The 16,321-nt window shown below is 53.3% G+C and overlaps 6 protein-coding genes across 6 annotated transcripts; 2 read left to right on the top strand and 4 right to left on the bottom strand.

The window, feature by feature from the left end:
* Positions 1 to 183: 183 nt before the first annotated feature.
* CCOS01_07647 (RNA recognition domain-containing protein) lies at positions 184 to 2,890 on the top strand (the record flags this gene model as incomplete). The annotated part of the gene is made up of 2 exons (XM_060455810.1): positions 184 to 1,633; positions 1,686 to 2,890. 2 exons carry the CDS (start codon positions 184 to 186, stop codon positions 2,888 to 2,890), a joined length of 2,655 nt encoding a protein of 884 aa, XP_060313702.1.
* A 280-nt stretch (positions 2,891 to 3,170) lies between these two features.
* On the bottom strand, positions 3,171 to 3,695 carry CCOS01_07646 (endoribonuclease L-PSP; the record flags this gene model as incomplete). Its single annotated transcript, XM_060455809.1, has 2 exons — positions 3,171 to 3,266; positions 3,375 to 3,695. 2 exons carry the CDS (start codon positions 3,693 to 3,695, stop codon positions 3,171 to 3,173), a joined length of 417 nt encoding a protein of 138 aa, XP_060313701.1.
* A 996-nt stretch (positions 3,696 to 4,691) lies between these two features.
* Positions 4,692 to 9,082, bottom strand: CCOS01_07645 (uncharacterized protein; the record flags this gene model as incomplete). Its single annotated transcript, XM_060455808.1, has 2 exons — positions 4,692 to 7,882; positions 7,936 to 9,082. The coding sequence occupies 2 exons, from the start codon at positions 9,080 to 9,082 to the stop codon at positions 4,692 to 4,694; spliced, it is 4,338 nt and encodes a 1,445-aa protein (XP_060313700.1).
* Positions 9,083 to 9,601: 519 nt separating this feature from the next.
* On the bottom strand, positions 9,602 to 11,093 carry CCOS01_07644 (uncharacterized protein; the record flags this gene model as incomplete). Its single annotated transcript, XM_060455807.1, has 3 exons — positions 9,602 to 10,638; positions 10,687 to 10,850; positions 10,900 to 11,093. 3 exons carry the CDS (start codon positions 11,091 to 11,093, stop codon positions 9,602 to 9,604), a joined length of 1,395 nt encoding a protein of 464 aa, XP_060313699.1.
* A 1,108-nt stretch (positions 11,094 to 12,201) lies between these two features.
* Positions 12,202 to 14,133, top strand: CCOS01_07643 (ferric reductase like transmembrane component; the record flags this gene model as incomplete). The annotated part of the gene is made up of 2 exons (XM_060455806.1): positions 12,202 to 12,583; positions 12,755 to 14,133. The coding sequence occupies 2 exons, from the start codon at positions 12,202 to 12,204 to the stop codon at positions 14,131 to 14,133; spliced, it is 1,761 nt and encodes a 586-aa protein (XP_060313698.1).
* A 339-nt stretch (positions 14,134 to 14,472) lies between these two features.
* CCOS01_07642 (VanZ like family protein) lies at positions 14,473 to 16,016 on the bottom strand (the record flags this gene model as incomplete). The annotated part of the gene is made up of 2 exons (XM_060455805.1): positions 14,473 to 15,410; positions 15,482 to 16,016. The coding sequence occupies 2 exons, from the start codon at positions 16,014 to 16,016 to the stop codon at positions 14,473 to 14,475; spliced, it is 1,473 nt and encodes a 490-aa protein (XP_060313697.1).
* Between the last annotated feature and the right edge of the window lie 305 nt (positions 16,017 to 16,321).

The raw sequence follows: 16,321 nt of genomic DNA, 5'->3' as shown, positions 1-16,321 counted from the left end.
ACAAGCTTGCCTCGTCAACCTCACACAAGCTTCTTCTGCCCGTTTCGCGCAAGCCTTGCCATCTTCGACATCAGCAAGCTTCCACAGCTGTCGTCACATCGCCCACTCGCATCTTCAGGTCACTATCAACAACAATACTACTTATTATCGCCATCCAGTGCGCCAACAAGTCCAATAGCTTGAATGCCCGAACCGGAGGCCACCCCCGAGTTCCAGGCTACTGCCGCCGACCTCTCGCCCTACTGTCCATCTCCCCTCCACTCCGCCGCTCCAGCCGTTGTACCTGCTCTCCAGGATACTGCTGATATCCTTGATGCAATGACCGCCCACACTAATGGAGTCGCTCAAGGCGACCTAGAAGCACCTACACATGCACCAATTTCGACCGAGTCGTATGCGCAAGCTGCCGCGGACAACGCAGACGCCGAAGACGACGTCGACAGTCTGGACGATGCCTACGGCGAGGAAGAGGAGACACACACGGACAAGGTTCAGGAACAGCAGGTGGAGCCAGATGCCGGCGAGGATGATTATCTCAAGATCTTCGACTCTCCTCCTCGGGACGCGGATCAAGATGGCGCGGAAGAGGATGATGTATCAAAGGCACCAGAATCCATTCACAATTCCGCCGCTCCTGATTCTTTGACAAGCCCTTCGCAAGTGGCCCCCTCCACCGTCGCTGCCGCTGATTCCTCGTCGGCCACTGCTACTGCTGCAGAACACTCAGCCAAATCCGCGCCTTCCCAACCAGCTGCCGCCCACCAAGGAGCTGATTCAAGCGCGCCTCATTCGACTGCCAACGGCGCCTCCTTCAACGCACGCAATGACAATGCTCCCGAGGATGACCCCGCCGTTGATATCTCTCGCCTTGTTGCTGAGATGACAGGCCAGGCGAGCGAGTCCAGCAACAACCAATCTCCCACTGGCTCTACTCAGAACCATGATGCTCAGCCATCGTCCAACTTGACCTCGTCTGCGTCTGCCACTCTTCCTCCCAGACCTCCGTTGCCTCAACAGGCGGCTCCCACATATCCATCTGAAGACTATCGAGGCTTCCCTCCTCAGACCGCTGCTTCTCATGTCTCTTCCAACATGATTGCTCCGCCCACGTCAGGTCAACCATCTGCTTACGTAGCTACGGGTGCTCCCGGTGCCCCTAGTACCGCATCCGACGTCTATGGCAGCCTCCCACCTCCACCCGCCAACGGTTTGAACACGGCCATGCCCATCACTTCAATGAACGCGCCTCCCTATCCCATCCCTGGCGGCTACCCGGCCGGCCCGACGGACGATACTGCTGACCGCCAGAAGCTTTGGGACACTTTCGTAAACGACGAGCGCCGTTACATGGCTGATGCCAAATGGGATAAATTCCCCGATGGCTCACGCATCTTCATTGGTTCGCGCTCTCTCTCATCAGGCAGACCCGACGGCGCCATTGACTTCTTTTCAGGCAACCTGTCGAGCGAACGCGTTTCCAAGCGGGATGTCTTTGATATCTTCCACAGATACGGCCGTCTCGCCCAGATCTCACTCAAGTCCGCCTATGGCTTCGTCCAATATCACAACCTCGAAGATGCCCAAGCTGCCATGGACAACCTGCAGGGCAGCGAAATCAAGGGTCGCAAGATTCGTAAGTAGTCTTTAACAACATGCACAGAGAGGGCCTTGCTCACTTTTACTAGATCTGGAAATCTCACGCGCCCAAAAGAAAAAGGACGGCAACGAGAGGAACCGCTCGCCAGACCGTGGCGGTCGTGGAGGCCGACAGTCAGGACGTCAAGATCGTCATGACGGAGCCAACTCACACCATGACAACCGTCGTAACCGCGATGATTACAGGCCGGGACGTAACAGCCCTCCCCGACGTGGCCATGGCCGTGAGGATAGTCACGGTCGGGATCGTTACCAGCAGGACTCTCATGACCACTCCCGCGGTCGTTCGCGGTCCCCGCAGGGATATGGCCGCCACAACGATGGATACCGCCGGCGTAGCCCCAGCCCACCTGCGGCTTATGGTCGTCCTTCTGCAGCCGACGACCGCCTCGACATTCCTCGCCGCTACGGCAATCAGGTTCCTGACGTTCAATTCTTGCTCCTCCAGGATCTTAGCCGCGACTTCATAACCTGGGTTCAGCGCGGTTTCACCGATCGCGGCCTGAAGGTTGACGTCATGTTCCTCCACCCAAGTTTCCCTCGTGAGGCTATTGTCCAACGCCAAGTCATCGAAGGCGTACACGCCATTGTCGATCTCGACATACAGGCACAGAACATGGGTAAGATCCCGCTCCGAGTCTTTGACCGCTCCGGAGGCGTCAGTGCCCGATACGACGATTACCGAGACATTGATCCGCCGATCGCGGCAGAGCTCGTCCTCCGGGCCAAGTCACAAGCTGTGCCGGCGGCACCTTATCAGAGTGCCCCGCCTCCCCAGCCTCAGTACCCGGGCTACGGACAGCCTTATGGAGGGCAGCCCGTACATCCTCAGGCACCTGCTTATCACGGAGGCCAGGGGCCGCCACGTGGGCCTCCTGTCCAACAACCTCAACCACCAGCGGGAGTGCCAGCCGACCTCGCCAGCATGATGAGTGGTATTGATAATGCGACCTTGCAACGGTTGCTGGTTAGTTTGAACCCACAGGGTGGACCGGCGGCTGTCAACAATGCTGCCGGAGCTGCAAACGCCCAGCTGCAAGCCCTTATGGGTGGTCTTCAGCAAGCGCCGCCTGCGGCACCAACGCAGCCTGCCTCGTATGGCGGACAGGCCTTTGCTCCGCATGGCGCCCCACCTCCGAATGGCCCGAACGGCCACCCTCCTGCAACTGGCACCGGTGATTCCGCAGTGCAGGTTCAGAATATTATGGCACAGCTTGCCAGATATCGGCAGTAAGGTGTGCGATATGGGAGCTCATTTCACTGGCGCTTGATGAAGATATGATGTGGAAGGGGCTTGCTTATTTGTTACCCGGCGTTAGGGGCATGCAGTCCCATGAGGAGGCTGCTCAAAAGGGTGGGAAAACTGTGCTTTTCTTATAGATTTGCAGAAGCCATGCCCAACAGGGCGGGTTGCTGTAACCCAGGCGTTCACTATTACATAAATACAGTAGTTCAAAATAGGTTTGTTTCTTCAAAGTTGAAACGACAGTTTTAAAGTCCAAAATGCGAGGAATCTACAGCTTCTGAGAGGGCTTGTTCAGGAAAGCCGTGCACTCAATCTCGACATCGGTGCCCAGCGGTAGCTGGTATACTGCAACACACGTGCGGGCCTTTTCATTTATAGTGTCAGCACGCATTCTCTCGTTTCCTTGATCGTCACGACCTGCCAGGAACGACGAGCAAAGTCAGTTCTAGACATGAATGAGAGAGAAACTCACAGGCTTGGGATCAAATGTGAAGAACTCGTCATACGCCTCGTTCATGGTGGCGAAATCGGACATCTGCGTAATGTAGACGTTGACCTTGACGACGTTGCGGAGGGAACTTCCCGAAGCCTCGAGGACGGCGGTCAGGTTCTTGAGGGCCTGGCGGGTGCGGTCTTTGACTGTGCCCTCGGCCTGGACCATGCCTGGCTTGTCGGGGAGGATGCCGATGTTGCCGGAGCAGTAGACCATGCCGTTGTATTTCACGGCTTGGGAGAATTGGGGGAGGGGCGCTGGGGCGGCGGTTGTGAGGACTTTTTCGATTTGGTCGGACATTTTGGTGGTGTTGGTTGTGGTGGTGATATATAAGGTGGGTGGTAACTTATGAGGGCGATATTTAGGGAGGAAGATGGAAATCTGGAGTTATTGGAGTTTCAGTGATTTGAAGATGGGGGTAATTAAAATGTCAACGGAGCCGTGAGCTGAATCAATCGGTATAAGATAGATTTAGGTGAGGTGGTGAAGATGATTAATCCAATCGTCAAACGGTAGGAGATTACACCGGCGCGGGGTCGGAGATGGGAAGTGGATCCTTCGTCACCGGCGGGTTGGTGGGGTTTTGATAGCGGGCATGTACAGATAGGGCGCGCAGAAAACGGAAGGGCGCGGATGATGGATCTCTTTTGTGCTTTTGCATGCATGGAATACTCAGTGGATGAGGCTCTTTTTGACTCTTAGGGAGCTTTTGCCGAGAGGCTAATGAACGTTACTTGGGCCCTTGGGTATCTGAACTGGAACAAGTTGATTGCATCATGCGTGGGATTTGGATCGGGTCTGGGGAAAGTTAGTTTCGCCTTGTCGCCTTGTATTCGTTGGCGAGTCCGGCGTTTGCATTTCATGATTGAGATCTGTACTTGGTTCGTGTGATGTTTTTGTCCTGCAGCTATAGACGATTCCATAAACACTTGCTGATTACAAAGTCTTAGGATGCGAGTGTATCCTAAGCTCGAGTCTGCCGATAGAAAGCGCCTGGCCCACTTTGGCGGGGTTGACGGAGGACTTCGCCGCGGGACGGTGATGGCGGGGTAATTTTGGCCGGCCGAAGCCGGCGCAGTCCTCCGGGGAGGGTGAGACGTCGGTCTCGCGACGTCTTTTAAGCACTCAGATGAGAGCCGCGAATGGCTGCAGAGACGTAGAAAAGCTACTCAAATTGGAATCTGTATCCTAACGCCTTGTGTGATAATAACACTTAAGTAAACACTGCGTGCCCAACCCAAGACACAAGAAATACCACCATCAGAGCCTGAAGGAAATCCGGAGTCGCGCTGGACGTCATACAAGCATGTCAATCCTCATGAAGTCAGTGCCCTTTCTCTTCATGGCTTCCCTTAGAAGTTCTGTAATAGCACCTTCACCCTGCCGAGCAGCCATGTCCAGTAAACTTTCACCTTCTGGGCCTGGTGCCGTGACATCAGCACCTCCATCGAGAAGAGACTGAAGTGCAGCTAATCCGTGTTTCAGGATACTCTCATATTTCAGATAAATCCGCGGCGTGGAATTTACATTAAGAATGATCTCGGATAAGGGCGTGTGTCCTTGGTTGTCCCTCGCGTTGGGGTTGGCCCCATGTCGAAGCAGAAACTTGACGACTAGAGGATTCAATCCCTCAGCAGCAGCATTCATAAGGGGGGTTCGTCCCTCGTAGTCCCGGCCGTCAATTTCAAGACCCTTCTCAATGGCCTCCTGCACATCGTCAAGATATTCAGAGCTGACATCGGATCTCTTACATGCCTTATGAAGAAAGTTCTGGCCCAGATTATCTTGATGAGTTGGATCCAGATCTGCATTTAAGAGGTCCCCCAGAACTTTACCGTAGGCCACGAAGAGAGCGGTCTGTCCGAGCTTGTTCACCATGTGCCTCAAATATGAAGGCCCACCATCGGATTGTTGTTGTGACGCTTTATGAGAGGACATGGATCCAGCATTGGTACTGTGGTGTGTGGGAATGCTGTGGCTCAATAGTAGTCTCACAATGTCATCTTTGCCATATGATGCAGCAATGAACAACGGAGTATACCCCGCGTCGTTTTGCGCATAAACATTCGCACCTTCTGCAAGTAGAAGCGCTACCATTTCTGGTTTACCATCCCATTCGCAAGCGGTGTGGATAGGTGTCCTCCCAGTTGCGTCTCGAGCTTCCAAATTACACCCTTTTTGAATTAATAGTCGAATGATCGCTTCATGTGCAGCTGCAATTGCCTCATGAATTGGATTCTTCCCGTACATGCTACCTCCTTTGTTGATATCTGCTCCACTCTCAAGAAGGAACTCGATGGAAGATCTTTGACCCCTTGCGACTGCCGCTACTAGAGGTGTGGAGTTGGGCTCATACCCGTTCTCGATGCTGACACCAGTGTCAAGAATGATCCTCGCAGTGCCTACATTTCCAGTTTCAACCGCCCTGAGGAGGGCTTTTCTGATGTCTTCATATCCGTCCACCGATAATGGCGATTGTAGAGTCGTGTTGGTAGTGACTTTAGCTAGAAGTGCGGACCGCTGCTCAAGAATGAACCGCACAAGTACTTCTTGTCCCTTTTCGGCAGCGCGAACCAGAGGGCTATAAGATAGGTCTTTTGGTATAAGGTCAGGTTGCGCGCCCAAATCGAATAGCATTCTGGCGATGTCGATTTGCCCTCTCTCTGCAGCAAAGTAGAGGGGCGTGCGTCCTTCTTTGTCGGTGCAGTCGATGCTAGGGTGGACTTGGCTGCTCGTCTCGGATTCCGGGGTGTTGTATGATGTAGACGCAATTTTTCTCGCAGAGCTTGTGATCCATTGCAGCAACAATCTTGCTACATCTTCGTGGCCCTCTTTCAGAGCTGCAAGAAGTGGGTAGCCATGTCTGCCTCCGTGTATCTCAGCGTTCGGGTTGTGGTGAAGCGCTGTCTGGACCAGTTTCGTAAATCCTCTCTCCGCAAGGATATATAAGAGGTTTGTAGCATCACGCTTCTGCCTTCTAGTTTTATGTTTCTCAAAGATATTGTTTCTCTGGATCCATTGTTCTAAGGGAAACTGTTGAAGAAACTCGGTCTGTAGGACGGTCCGGGCAGCGGCATTGGCGTGGTAGAGTACTTGGCTGGTTGCATACTTTAGGAAGGGGAAGCCATGGTCGATGGCGGCTTGGAAATCGATAGATTCCTTTTTGGATGTACGGAATAAAAAGTCGTCATCGTGCAAGTGTTTAGAAATGTTGACTTGAGTCGAGTATTCATGGCAGCAGTCCCGTAAACGATTGTGGCTTTGGGCCTCGAAATCAGTACCCATCTCTGGCCAGAGAGTACGCAACCCGTTGTCCTTGATAAGAAAGTCACGTACTGATTCATGAATGAATTGAACAGTCTTATCATCGGATCTCGTTGTTTCGGCTAGTCCTTTAGATGAACTGACAATCAGACGATCCATGAATTCAAACGGGATCTCATTGGGATCCCACTCTCCCAGCGTGTCGGGCTCCAAGCCGGAGGCCAAGGCGAAATAGTATTCTTCGCGTTTTAGAGGTCGTGCGCTGTAGAGAACCCACTGGATGCATAGAAGCAGATCGTCAAGGTTCTCTTGGTCTCTTGTTAATATATTCTGGAAGAGCTCGCTCAATTCGGATGGAATTTCTTTCAAGCGACTTTTGACTGCGAATAAGCGACCCTTACGGTACTCCTTGTTAAGAATATCGACCACAAGTACGACCCACATAAAAACTCCAGAAGCTTTTCGTAAGATTTCGGCGATGACCTCGTCACTCTTGGGCCCAGTACCGGCCTTGAGACTAGTACGGACGTACTCTGCGAGATCTCTCTCGTGACCGATCTGGTCCTCCAGAATGAGCTTTTGACCGTATTGTATATCGATATAAGGGTAGTGCCGACTGGAGAAGCAAACGTAGAATCGGAGATCGTTCTGAACCGCATATTGTCCTAGGTCTTCAAAGACCTCGACCATCTCTCGGACCTCACTTTCGGCGCATTCATCAAGGGCGTCAATGAAACAAGTAAGTTGCCGTTTCCCGAGTTTCCGGACGGCGTTGCGGAAGAGGGTCTTGGTCTTCTCTAAGTCCCAGACTACGAACTCTTGTGTGCCGTCATTGATGTCGAGTAAAACTTGTAGATCGGGCATTTTCTCCAAAAGCTGATGTAAGAGTGACCGATACATTCCCAGCGTCGACTTCTCGAGCCCCTCGCCTCTTGCGTTGAAAAAGAATGAAATGGAAGGCCCAATCGACGCGGCTCTCCTTCTCGCTCGGCTGAAGGCGAATTTCATGATCGTTGACTTTCCTGCCCCAGGTTTCCCCCTGATCCAGAGAAAACCGTGATGCTGAGAGTACATCTTACGATCTATCCAGGTGACATAATCAGGATGCTGGAGAAGCCATTCGCAGGTTTTGGCATGGTTGGTCTTGATATTGGCGTGCCTCTTATCAATTTGATCAAACTTGAGCGAGTCTAGAAGCGCCTTGCGATCTGTTGATGGTGTTGCTATAGTAAATCGTTAGCAGATTCTCCGCGAGAGGGTCTACATTATCACTTACCGATGTCCCGCACTTCAGGCTGCCTTTGAAAACTAGAGCTTCCTTGAGGCGGGATAATGGAGAGAAGCTCCTTCGCATAGGCCGCTGCGGTTGCAGCGGCATATTTCTGCCATCGCTTTGCTTTGTGGGAGTCCGAGTAATCACAGATACCACGGATAACGAGGCATGGAAAATTGTCCATCAGCCCTGCAGCTTCCATCTCAAAACATATCAATCCAAGTTCTTTCGCCAGTCGGTCCCTCGTTTTCGCATGTTTCATGACCTGATTTCCAGACGCAATGATTCCATAATGAATGCTGGGGTTGTTTGTCGGTCGTAGACCGCGTGGTACCAGCCTGGATCTATCGCAGTCTTCACAGGTTTCCCCAGAATGTTCGTATGAGGCCTCGAAGAGTCTGTCTTCATCTACATTTCGATGCGAGAACTCAACCATATAGGGATGATGCAATTCCATGCGGGCCAAGATTTCCGGAACTCGACTCGGTTGGAATTCGTGGTCAGCTCGTAAGCTGGAGACAGCCGCAAGAACCGGTGGTGGAGGTTTGTTCAGATTCCCGATACGTTCGAACCGACCATCGTTCAGAGCTTTTCCAAAGTCATACTGTACGACGCCTGGAGAATCTGCTGTCGGATTGCTGACCACGACGTCGCCAAGCCGTACGTCGATCTTTCCAGGGACACCACCACCTATTCCAACCATCAAGCCGATTTGTATTGACGGAAAGCTCCATCGCATGTTGTTTGCTACTACGGCCGCGCTGTTTGTGCCATACTGTCCTGAAGGTAAGCATGCAATGACGATATTGTGCGGGCCGATGTTGCCGAAGGTGTACACATTGCTGTCGTTTGGGTTCATATTGAGTGGTTGGTGTTCATTGTCAAGCATCGCTCGGGCTGCAGCCATCTCAAGAGGAAGCGCACAAACCCAGCCCACGGTGTATGCCTCATGTGATAACTTGACCAAGGTCTGCCCCGCGCTGTTCGGCATGCGAAGCGATCCCGTTGTTCTTGCCCGCTTTGTAAGCCCGTCACAACTCTCTTCTTCACTACTGACGCTCCGTTCCCGTTTCTCTGTGGCATATCTAGGAGCGCTCGTGGGCTGCCAACCGGTAGTTCTTTGTTGATGGTGAGCGTGATCGCTGAACATTTTGATCAGGCTCCGGGAATCGAGGGGTTTCGGCCGATGTCGTCTTCCTAATTTGCGATTGTCAGTTGCCGTGAAAGCAGGTGTGTGATAAATGAGCTTGTACTTACCCGGTATGGCGATTGCGATGTGGCCGAAATCGCAGTGAGGGTAATTTCAAATCAAGTTCAAGCCAGGCAAGAGAAATTGACGAAGAAGAAGGCTTTGCGGAAGGCAACTTGGGGCAGACGAGTTTTGCCTGCCACTGCGGAAATATCTACCTGAGTCGAAGGCGTCCATCAGGCTGCGCCAACACAGCCCGTGTCGCCGCAGCAGTTTTCGGCTCCTTGCAGCGTCCAGTAGCATTTCGATCACAAGGTCCCTGCTGCATGGCCAAAAAGTGTCCAATCGGATAAACGACTGTGGTGGAAATTGCACATTGTTGGAAGATGCTAACGGAGTTCGATAACCTGTCACATTCAATATCTGCGGCACCAGGTATGAGTCTGCCTGACCACGAGTGCGGCACAGCGTGCTACGCCATTATCTCCATGACTTTGCCTGCGCCTGGTGCCGCAACCCCGCATCAGCTTTACCATCCCCAAACTCGATATCGTTGCATACAAATGCTCTCTGGGAATCTGCCCGTCGAAGTAAGTCGAAACTACCTGAGGGGCTCATAGAATGTCGGCAATACCACAGCAGAGCCGTTACGAGGGTTATTGGAATTGCTACAACCCAGTAGACCCAGAACTTTCCAGAGACGTTCCACGAGTCTGAGGCCGAGTCGTAGTCAAAAAATGAAGTGCTGAAGACGGCTGAAACGAAAGTCGCCGGCAGGAAAAGTAGAGTGAGAAAAGCCACGGTTTTCATGGCCTCGCTGTCCCTCTGCGTCGCGCGACCGATGGCTACAGAAATCCGGGCGTCGGACTGAGCAACCATGTTGTATGCGAGCGAGATCTCGTTGAAGTGTCGAGCCTTATTGGAAGCCGAGCGCTCTTGAAGGCTCGTGATCATCTCTTCGAAGAACTGCAACCGCTGATGCGTGTAATTCCAAGCCCGTTTCCATGCGGTGGCAGACCTGGAATCATCATCATGGCCAACTTTGAATGCCTCGTGTTGCAGTAGAATTTTCCTAGCAGCCTTGACGGCCAAATCCAATGTTTCGGAAACGTGTATAGCATGTCGTGCCGTTTCGTGTAAATGACGAAAGCCCGGTGCAGGTTTTGACGTGGCCAAGTCGGAGCCGTGGGTTATATCCCTTTGCTTCTCTGTGGTCCGGACTGTAACACGAACAGCCCATACAGCGGCATCTTGCAAAGTGACGACCTTCTCCAAGATTCCGATGTATATCCAGTAAGGGTCGAGGAAGTAGTCCGCGTTTGGAACGGCGTAAATGGGGTCGGATTCATCTTCCGGGACCCTCTCCATACAATTCGCCGCTGGCTGGACGGCGTCGAAGACGATGAGGACTGTTTGACGAGTCTTCGCCACCCAGTGCGTAATCACATTGGTTTTTGACCATTCATATCCTGTATGTCCTTCGTTCGTGAGCTTCACTGGGAATCGCGCCCATGTAGCTATTCTCCCGTCAGTCAGCGTCCTTGGCCCCAATCATCATAACTCACTCAGTCCTGCAGTATTTCCGTCCTCATCAATCTTTGTCTCGCATCCAAAGTAGCCGTTGGAATCTCTGCAGTATCGTTTCCACCAGAGATCTGGGATCATGAAGGCTTCAGCAAACTTCTCACGGCATGCTGAACATTCGCGTATTTTCTGCGCAAAAGCATTCCTATCCACTTGTCAGCATTGAGCCGTCACCCAAGCTCTACTAAGCTTACACGATGCAGACATCGAAATCTTCCTCATCTGCTAGAAAGGATGCTGATCCCTTCTCAATGATCGTTGTAGTTGATCTCCAGTTTTGATCGCCTATTCCTGTCAGTATGGCCAGCAGCATAAGAGGAAGCATTTCAACCTCACCTTTCTTCCAGTACAACACTTCTAGTTGTTGGCAAGCGCACGTGGGGTCCATTTTGACTCATGACATTGTAATTGGTGAAACTTATGTTACAAAGCGGAGTGCGAAGTGTGAGCCCTCTTATAAGACTAGATTAAAGGACTCAGCTGTGAAAATTGCTCAAGAATCGTTGTGTTGTACAGCAGGCTCTGAACGGGAGCCGCAAACCCCGCTCTAAGCGCCGATGCAGGCTGCATGACAGGGCCTCTCGATACCCTGAGTTAACCAACCAGCCATTTGAGGCAGATCTGCTGCTGGAGGTAGGCGTGGTCTTGATAACTGTCCCAATCAAAGATGACTTCCCAACATATGAGCTTTGCGAGTTGTGTAATATGACACCGAAATTCATGGCTCAGCCACCAGCCTTGCCGTCGCGAAGTGGAATGACTGGAGGAAGCCTGGAGCTAAACATTGCGGCCCGAATGCTGCGGTTCTTTGGCCCGTCCGTTGTGAATGTAACAGCTTCATAAGGTGACATGCAGAAGAGAGCAGTCGGCAACAATTGCAATGTCTTCTTTATGGATCGAAGTGCAAGAGCGACGATGCTGGAGCCAGTGGAATGGAAGGGTCTTTCGGTAGGGTCCTTCCCGCCCGCCCACGAACAGCTGGGATGTTCGCTGAAATGTCACCGACGCCTGCTTGGCAATGGGGAGCACTTGCCTCCACCAGAAACGGGAACATTTGGGGGAAAGCTCAGGGGTCACCTCCTTAGCTTCTTCCTTCTGACCAATCATGATGTGGCTTACCAAGCAAATCATCGCAGCTGGTCGATACACCTATTGGAAAACGAGCCTAAGCCAACCTAAAACCGCCTCGACTGCGAGGTGAGACTTTGGACGAAGATGCCAGCTGTAAGGTGTTCGTTTTGCCGTGTGTAGTCGGTTGCTCAGGCACGCTTCTCGATATATGACAAGTGACGGGAACCTTCACCAATTCCTGCTGCAACTCCATTTCGTCTTCATTTGTGTAATTACCCGCTCGGTCCGAGCTTGCGGATTATCACAACCTTTTTCTTCCTGTCTTGCCTTTTGTATTTCTCATGTGGCACTGAGCTCCATTGTGCTTCCTTCTTGTCCAACTCTGCCTCGCCATTACCCGCGTCACCCGTGAAAGGTTGATCATCATGAGTTGGCCCTACCGCTTCGTCGACCTGTCCAAGGAAGAGGTCCAGATCCGGAGACAGACCCTGGATCGTTATGGCAGCTATGCCCAGTACTCGGCACTGACGCCAATCATCATTGCTTTGCTATTCCGGCTCGGGGCGTATCTCAGTCAACGCTGGCAGTCGGGAGCTTCCTACTCTGCTGTCCCGGGCTCTCCTGAGCTGAAGACAAAGAGACAGAGCTGGAGCCACAGCTGGGATGCCATAATCAAGAAGTGGAAGTGGTGGCTGGCCGACGATGTCTACTTCATGGGGCAGCATTGGGGCCAAAAGGACCAATGGGTTTTTGGTTTGGCCTGGGCGTCATGGCTGCTGGTTCTGAGCGTGTTGGAGACGGGCGATGGTGAGTTGTGAATCCCCTCAATTGGATGTCAAACGTGATGAAACTCCAACCTCGACCCTGCAACCAATCCCCAAGAGACTCAAGTGAGCCTCGAGAAATTTATGACTCCATGCTCAAAAGAACTGCCATTCAGATTGAACAAAATCAAGACATATTTCTGACTAGCTGTAGATTACCTCCATCTCACCAAACGCTTTGGCATCATCGCAGTCTCCCAGATCCCCTTTCAGTACCTGCTGGCATTGAAGAGCTTCAGCCCCATCGCCAAGGCTTTCCGCACATCTCACGAGGAGCTAAACAAATGGCACCGCGTTCTCTCCCGTGTGACGCTATCCCTTCTTGTCCTCCACGCCGTATTCTACCTGAACTTCTTCGTGGCCAAAGGCATCGTTCAGAAGCGCCTCTTTGCACCCGTTGTCTTCGCCGGTGTCGTTGCGTTCGCAACCATGAACATGATGACTTCAACAGCGGCTGCCACCGTTCGAAGGTACTCGTACCGCGTCTTCTTTATCACCCATCTTATCGGCGCCTTTGCAATTCCGGTCCTGGTCTTCTTCCACGCCAAGTCGGCTCGCCTGTTTATGGTCAAGGCTATCATCGTCTTCCTCATCGACCTTACCGTCCGTCGTCTCCGGACTGTAATGGCTCTCTCAAAGGTTGAGACCATCCCTGGCACGAATCTGATCAAAATATCCGCCTCAATCCCTCAGCACAAGATCAATGCTTTCCATACTCGCCCAGGTTCCCACATCTACCTCAGCGTACCCGCCGCGGCACGACCTGGAGCTGGCCCAACATCCCCTGATGCAATGCTCTTTGAATTTCTCTTCAATCCCTTCACCGTTGCATCCGTCGACGAGGATAACGGCAGCCTCACTCTGGTAGCTCGGCAACTTGATGGCCCGCTCACACGACATCTCGGCCGCTTCGCAAACGCGGGCACCGGCATCGAAGACGGCAAGGTCCCGCTCTGCATCGAGGGCCCGTACGGTGCCGCATCCCTCCACTTTGACAAACTCACCGGCTCCTCAGTCGACCGCTTCCTGTTGGTTGCCGGCGGCGTGGGCGCAACCTTTACCGTACCAATTTACCACGCCATCCTTCAAGACAACCCCAGCGCCAAGGTCGAACTGGTCTGGTCCATCCGCGGCGCCAGCGACACAGCCTGGGCTACGGCCGCCGAAAAGTCCATCTCCAAGAGCATCATCGACGACCCCAACGTCCGCGTCTTCCTCACAGGCGACGCCCTCGACTCGGACTCTACTGGTCCCATGGCCGGGCTTCCCTCCGAGACGAACGCCGAGGGCGAGATGGAGATGAGCTCGCTGCAACGTGACCGGAGGCGGAACCGCCTCACCAGCGAGAGCAGCCGCAAGCGTCCGGACTTACGCAAGATCGTTGACGAGTTCTTCAGGCAGGGGGCCGAGGAGAGGGTCGCGGTACTTGTGTGCGGGCCGGCGGAGATGGGACGGGAGGTGCGGGAGTATGTCGGCGCGTGGGTCATGAGGGGCCGGGACGTGGTGTGGCACAATGAAGCCTTTGGCTGGTGAGGGCCTGCATGTTTGTGCATTTGAATACTTTGAGTCGATAGAAGGTTATGGCCGAGGCTACTGGGTTGGCGTTTCTGTCTTGGTTATTTGTTGGCCTACACTAGAAATCATAGCCATTGTTCCAAATTCTCCGTTTCTGGCCCTAGCTCAGTAGTCGTGTTCTGGTCCTCACGATGTAAGAGTAAGATATGCACAGTATGATGAGGGGAAAGAATGTCATTTTATCTATTACGAAACACGCTGCTAGGATGAAGGGCCTCCCTAAACGCCAAAAATCGTAACTCAATGCTCATCCGTCATATCGCACACGTTCTCTGGCTTCCTCCTTGCTACAGAGCTTTAATCAGCCCGCTTCTTGGAGTCGCCAATATCTCCCGTATCCATATCCTTGCTCTTGACCCCGCCGATATCACCATCACCATCTTCCTCTTCCCAATCATCCACCTGGTTCTCGTCCCAATTATCCACTTCCTCCTCAAGCGACCTACCTCCACTGCTAGCACCAGCACCAACACCAGCGCCCCCATCCCTCGCACCACTAGCCTCAACAACACCAGTCTCATGTCCCTCACCAAGCTCCACATCCTCCTCGTCCTCCCCGGGGACAGCCTGGTACGTCTTGGTGCGGCGCTTGCGCTCGAGCATGCGCTTGTGGTACCACGAGCACAGGCCGATGCCCGCGAGCGAGCCGACGACGTTGGCGACGATGTCGTAGAAGTCGAACTCGCGGCCGTTGGGGAGGAAGCCTTGGAGGAACTCGGAGCCGACGCCGAGGATGAAGGTGCAGACGGTGAGGGTGAGGTTGAGGGTGCGGCGGCGGTTGGTGTCGAGGATCCAGTAGAAGACGATGGTGAGGAGGAAGAAGGTTGTGAAGTGGAGGACCTTGTCGTTTACGTATTGGCCGAGTTGGAGGGTTGTTAGGCCTGCGTAGCCTGCGACGAGGAGGAGGGCGAAGAAGACGCCTGAGGAGGAGGAGGGGAGTGTTAGCTTGGGTTCTGCGTACTTGCGTTTGCGAGCTTGAGCTGAAGTTTGAGCTCGAATGGAGATGAAGTTGAGCTTGAGCTTGGGCTGGGGCTTAGGCTGAAGCTGAAGCTGAAGCTGAGAGATGGAGCTACATTGTCCACTCGGCTCTGCAAGGAATCGATGAAGATCCAGAACCATGGTTGACCGTGGTCGAGACTCTTGACGTACCTGCAAAGGGCAAACGTATCCGCATTTTGAAGAGACCTGCAGGAGCTGCTGCAGATGGTGGTGTGATTGGTAGCTTGTGATGGTAGCTAAGGTAGCTAAGCTTTTGGAGTGTCTCGAAGAATTATGGGCGGCTCGAGTGATGGAGGTGTGTAAGGACGTTCAGCTACAAGCTGGTAGACGAGAGAGATGTCGAGGTTCGTGTTGTGCGTTTGCTTCTCAAAGATGAAAGGGAAAATGGCCAGGGTTGTTCGTAATGGGGTCGTCACGGACGAGGGTGAGGTGTCCAGCTGGCCGGAGCTCCCAAGCGACTGGATCGGGGTGAGCGAGGGAGAGCTTTTTTTTTGGTCCTGGTGCGGGAACGCGAAATGGAGTTCAGCCCACTGACGGAAGGAGATGTGCAGCAATGGTGGCGCCCCCCAACCCCAGGCTTTACTGCGTAAGGTACGGGACCTTTCTTCGAGGACAGGGGTAGGCCCCCGAGGATTTTGGAGCAGATGGAGGGGGCCCGGTTTGGTCGGGTTCAGGTGGCCCGGGCGGAAGATGCCGTGGGCCGCAGTTAGGTACTGTCGCGATATGGATGTCTGGGGGTGCCAGACGCGATGCGCGCCCGTGGATGCGGATGAGGTCACTGGGGGTGGGTGGTGGGAATTGTGAGGTGCACGGGATGATGTGTAAAGGGAGCGAATTGACATGTCTGGTGGTGTTGCGGAGAGTCGCTAGAGACTTTCTGACATTTTCAAACCTCTGTAAATCACATAAGCATCACCACTTTGTTCGGCATTAAAGTACTCCCAACTTCCTCCTCCCCTCCCAAAAACAAACTCTCTGTGTTGTGTTGCTGGCCCGTCCTGCTGGTGTGGTTTGGTGCCTGGGGTGCGCTTCGTGGCTCGTTGCTGACTGCGACTGGTTGGCTGGGGCCATCACGTGACAAAAACGTACGCGATCCGATCGCTCAGCGCTGGGCCAAGGGGGGGAATTACGGTGGCCTCCGCTCGCG

Source organism: Colletotrichum costaricense (genome assembly GCF_030867565.1).
Source record: "Colletotrichum costaricense strain IMI 309622 chromosome Unknown Scaffold_7.1, whole genome shotgun sequence".
Lineage (NCBI taxonomy): Eukaryota > Fungi > Ascomycota > Sordariomycetes > Glomerellales > Glomerellaceae > Colletotrichum > Colletotrichum costaricense.
Note: the sequence above shows the minus strand (reverse complement) of the source record. Positions and strands in the feature narration are given on the sequence as shown.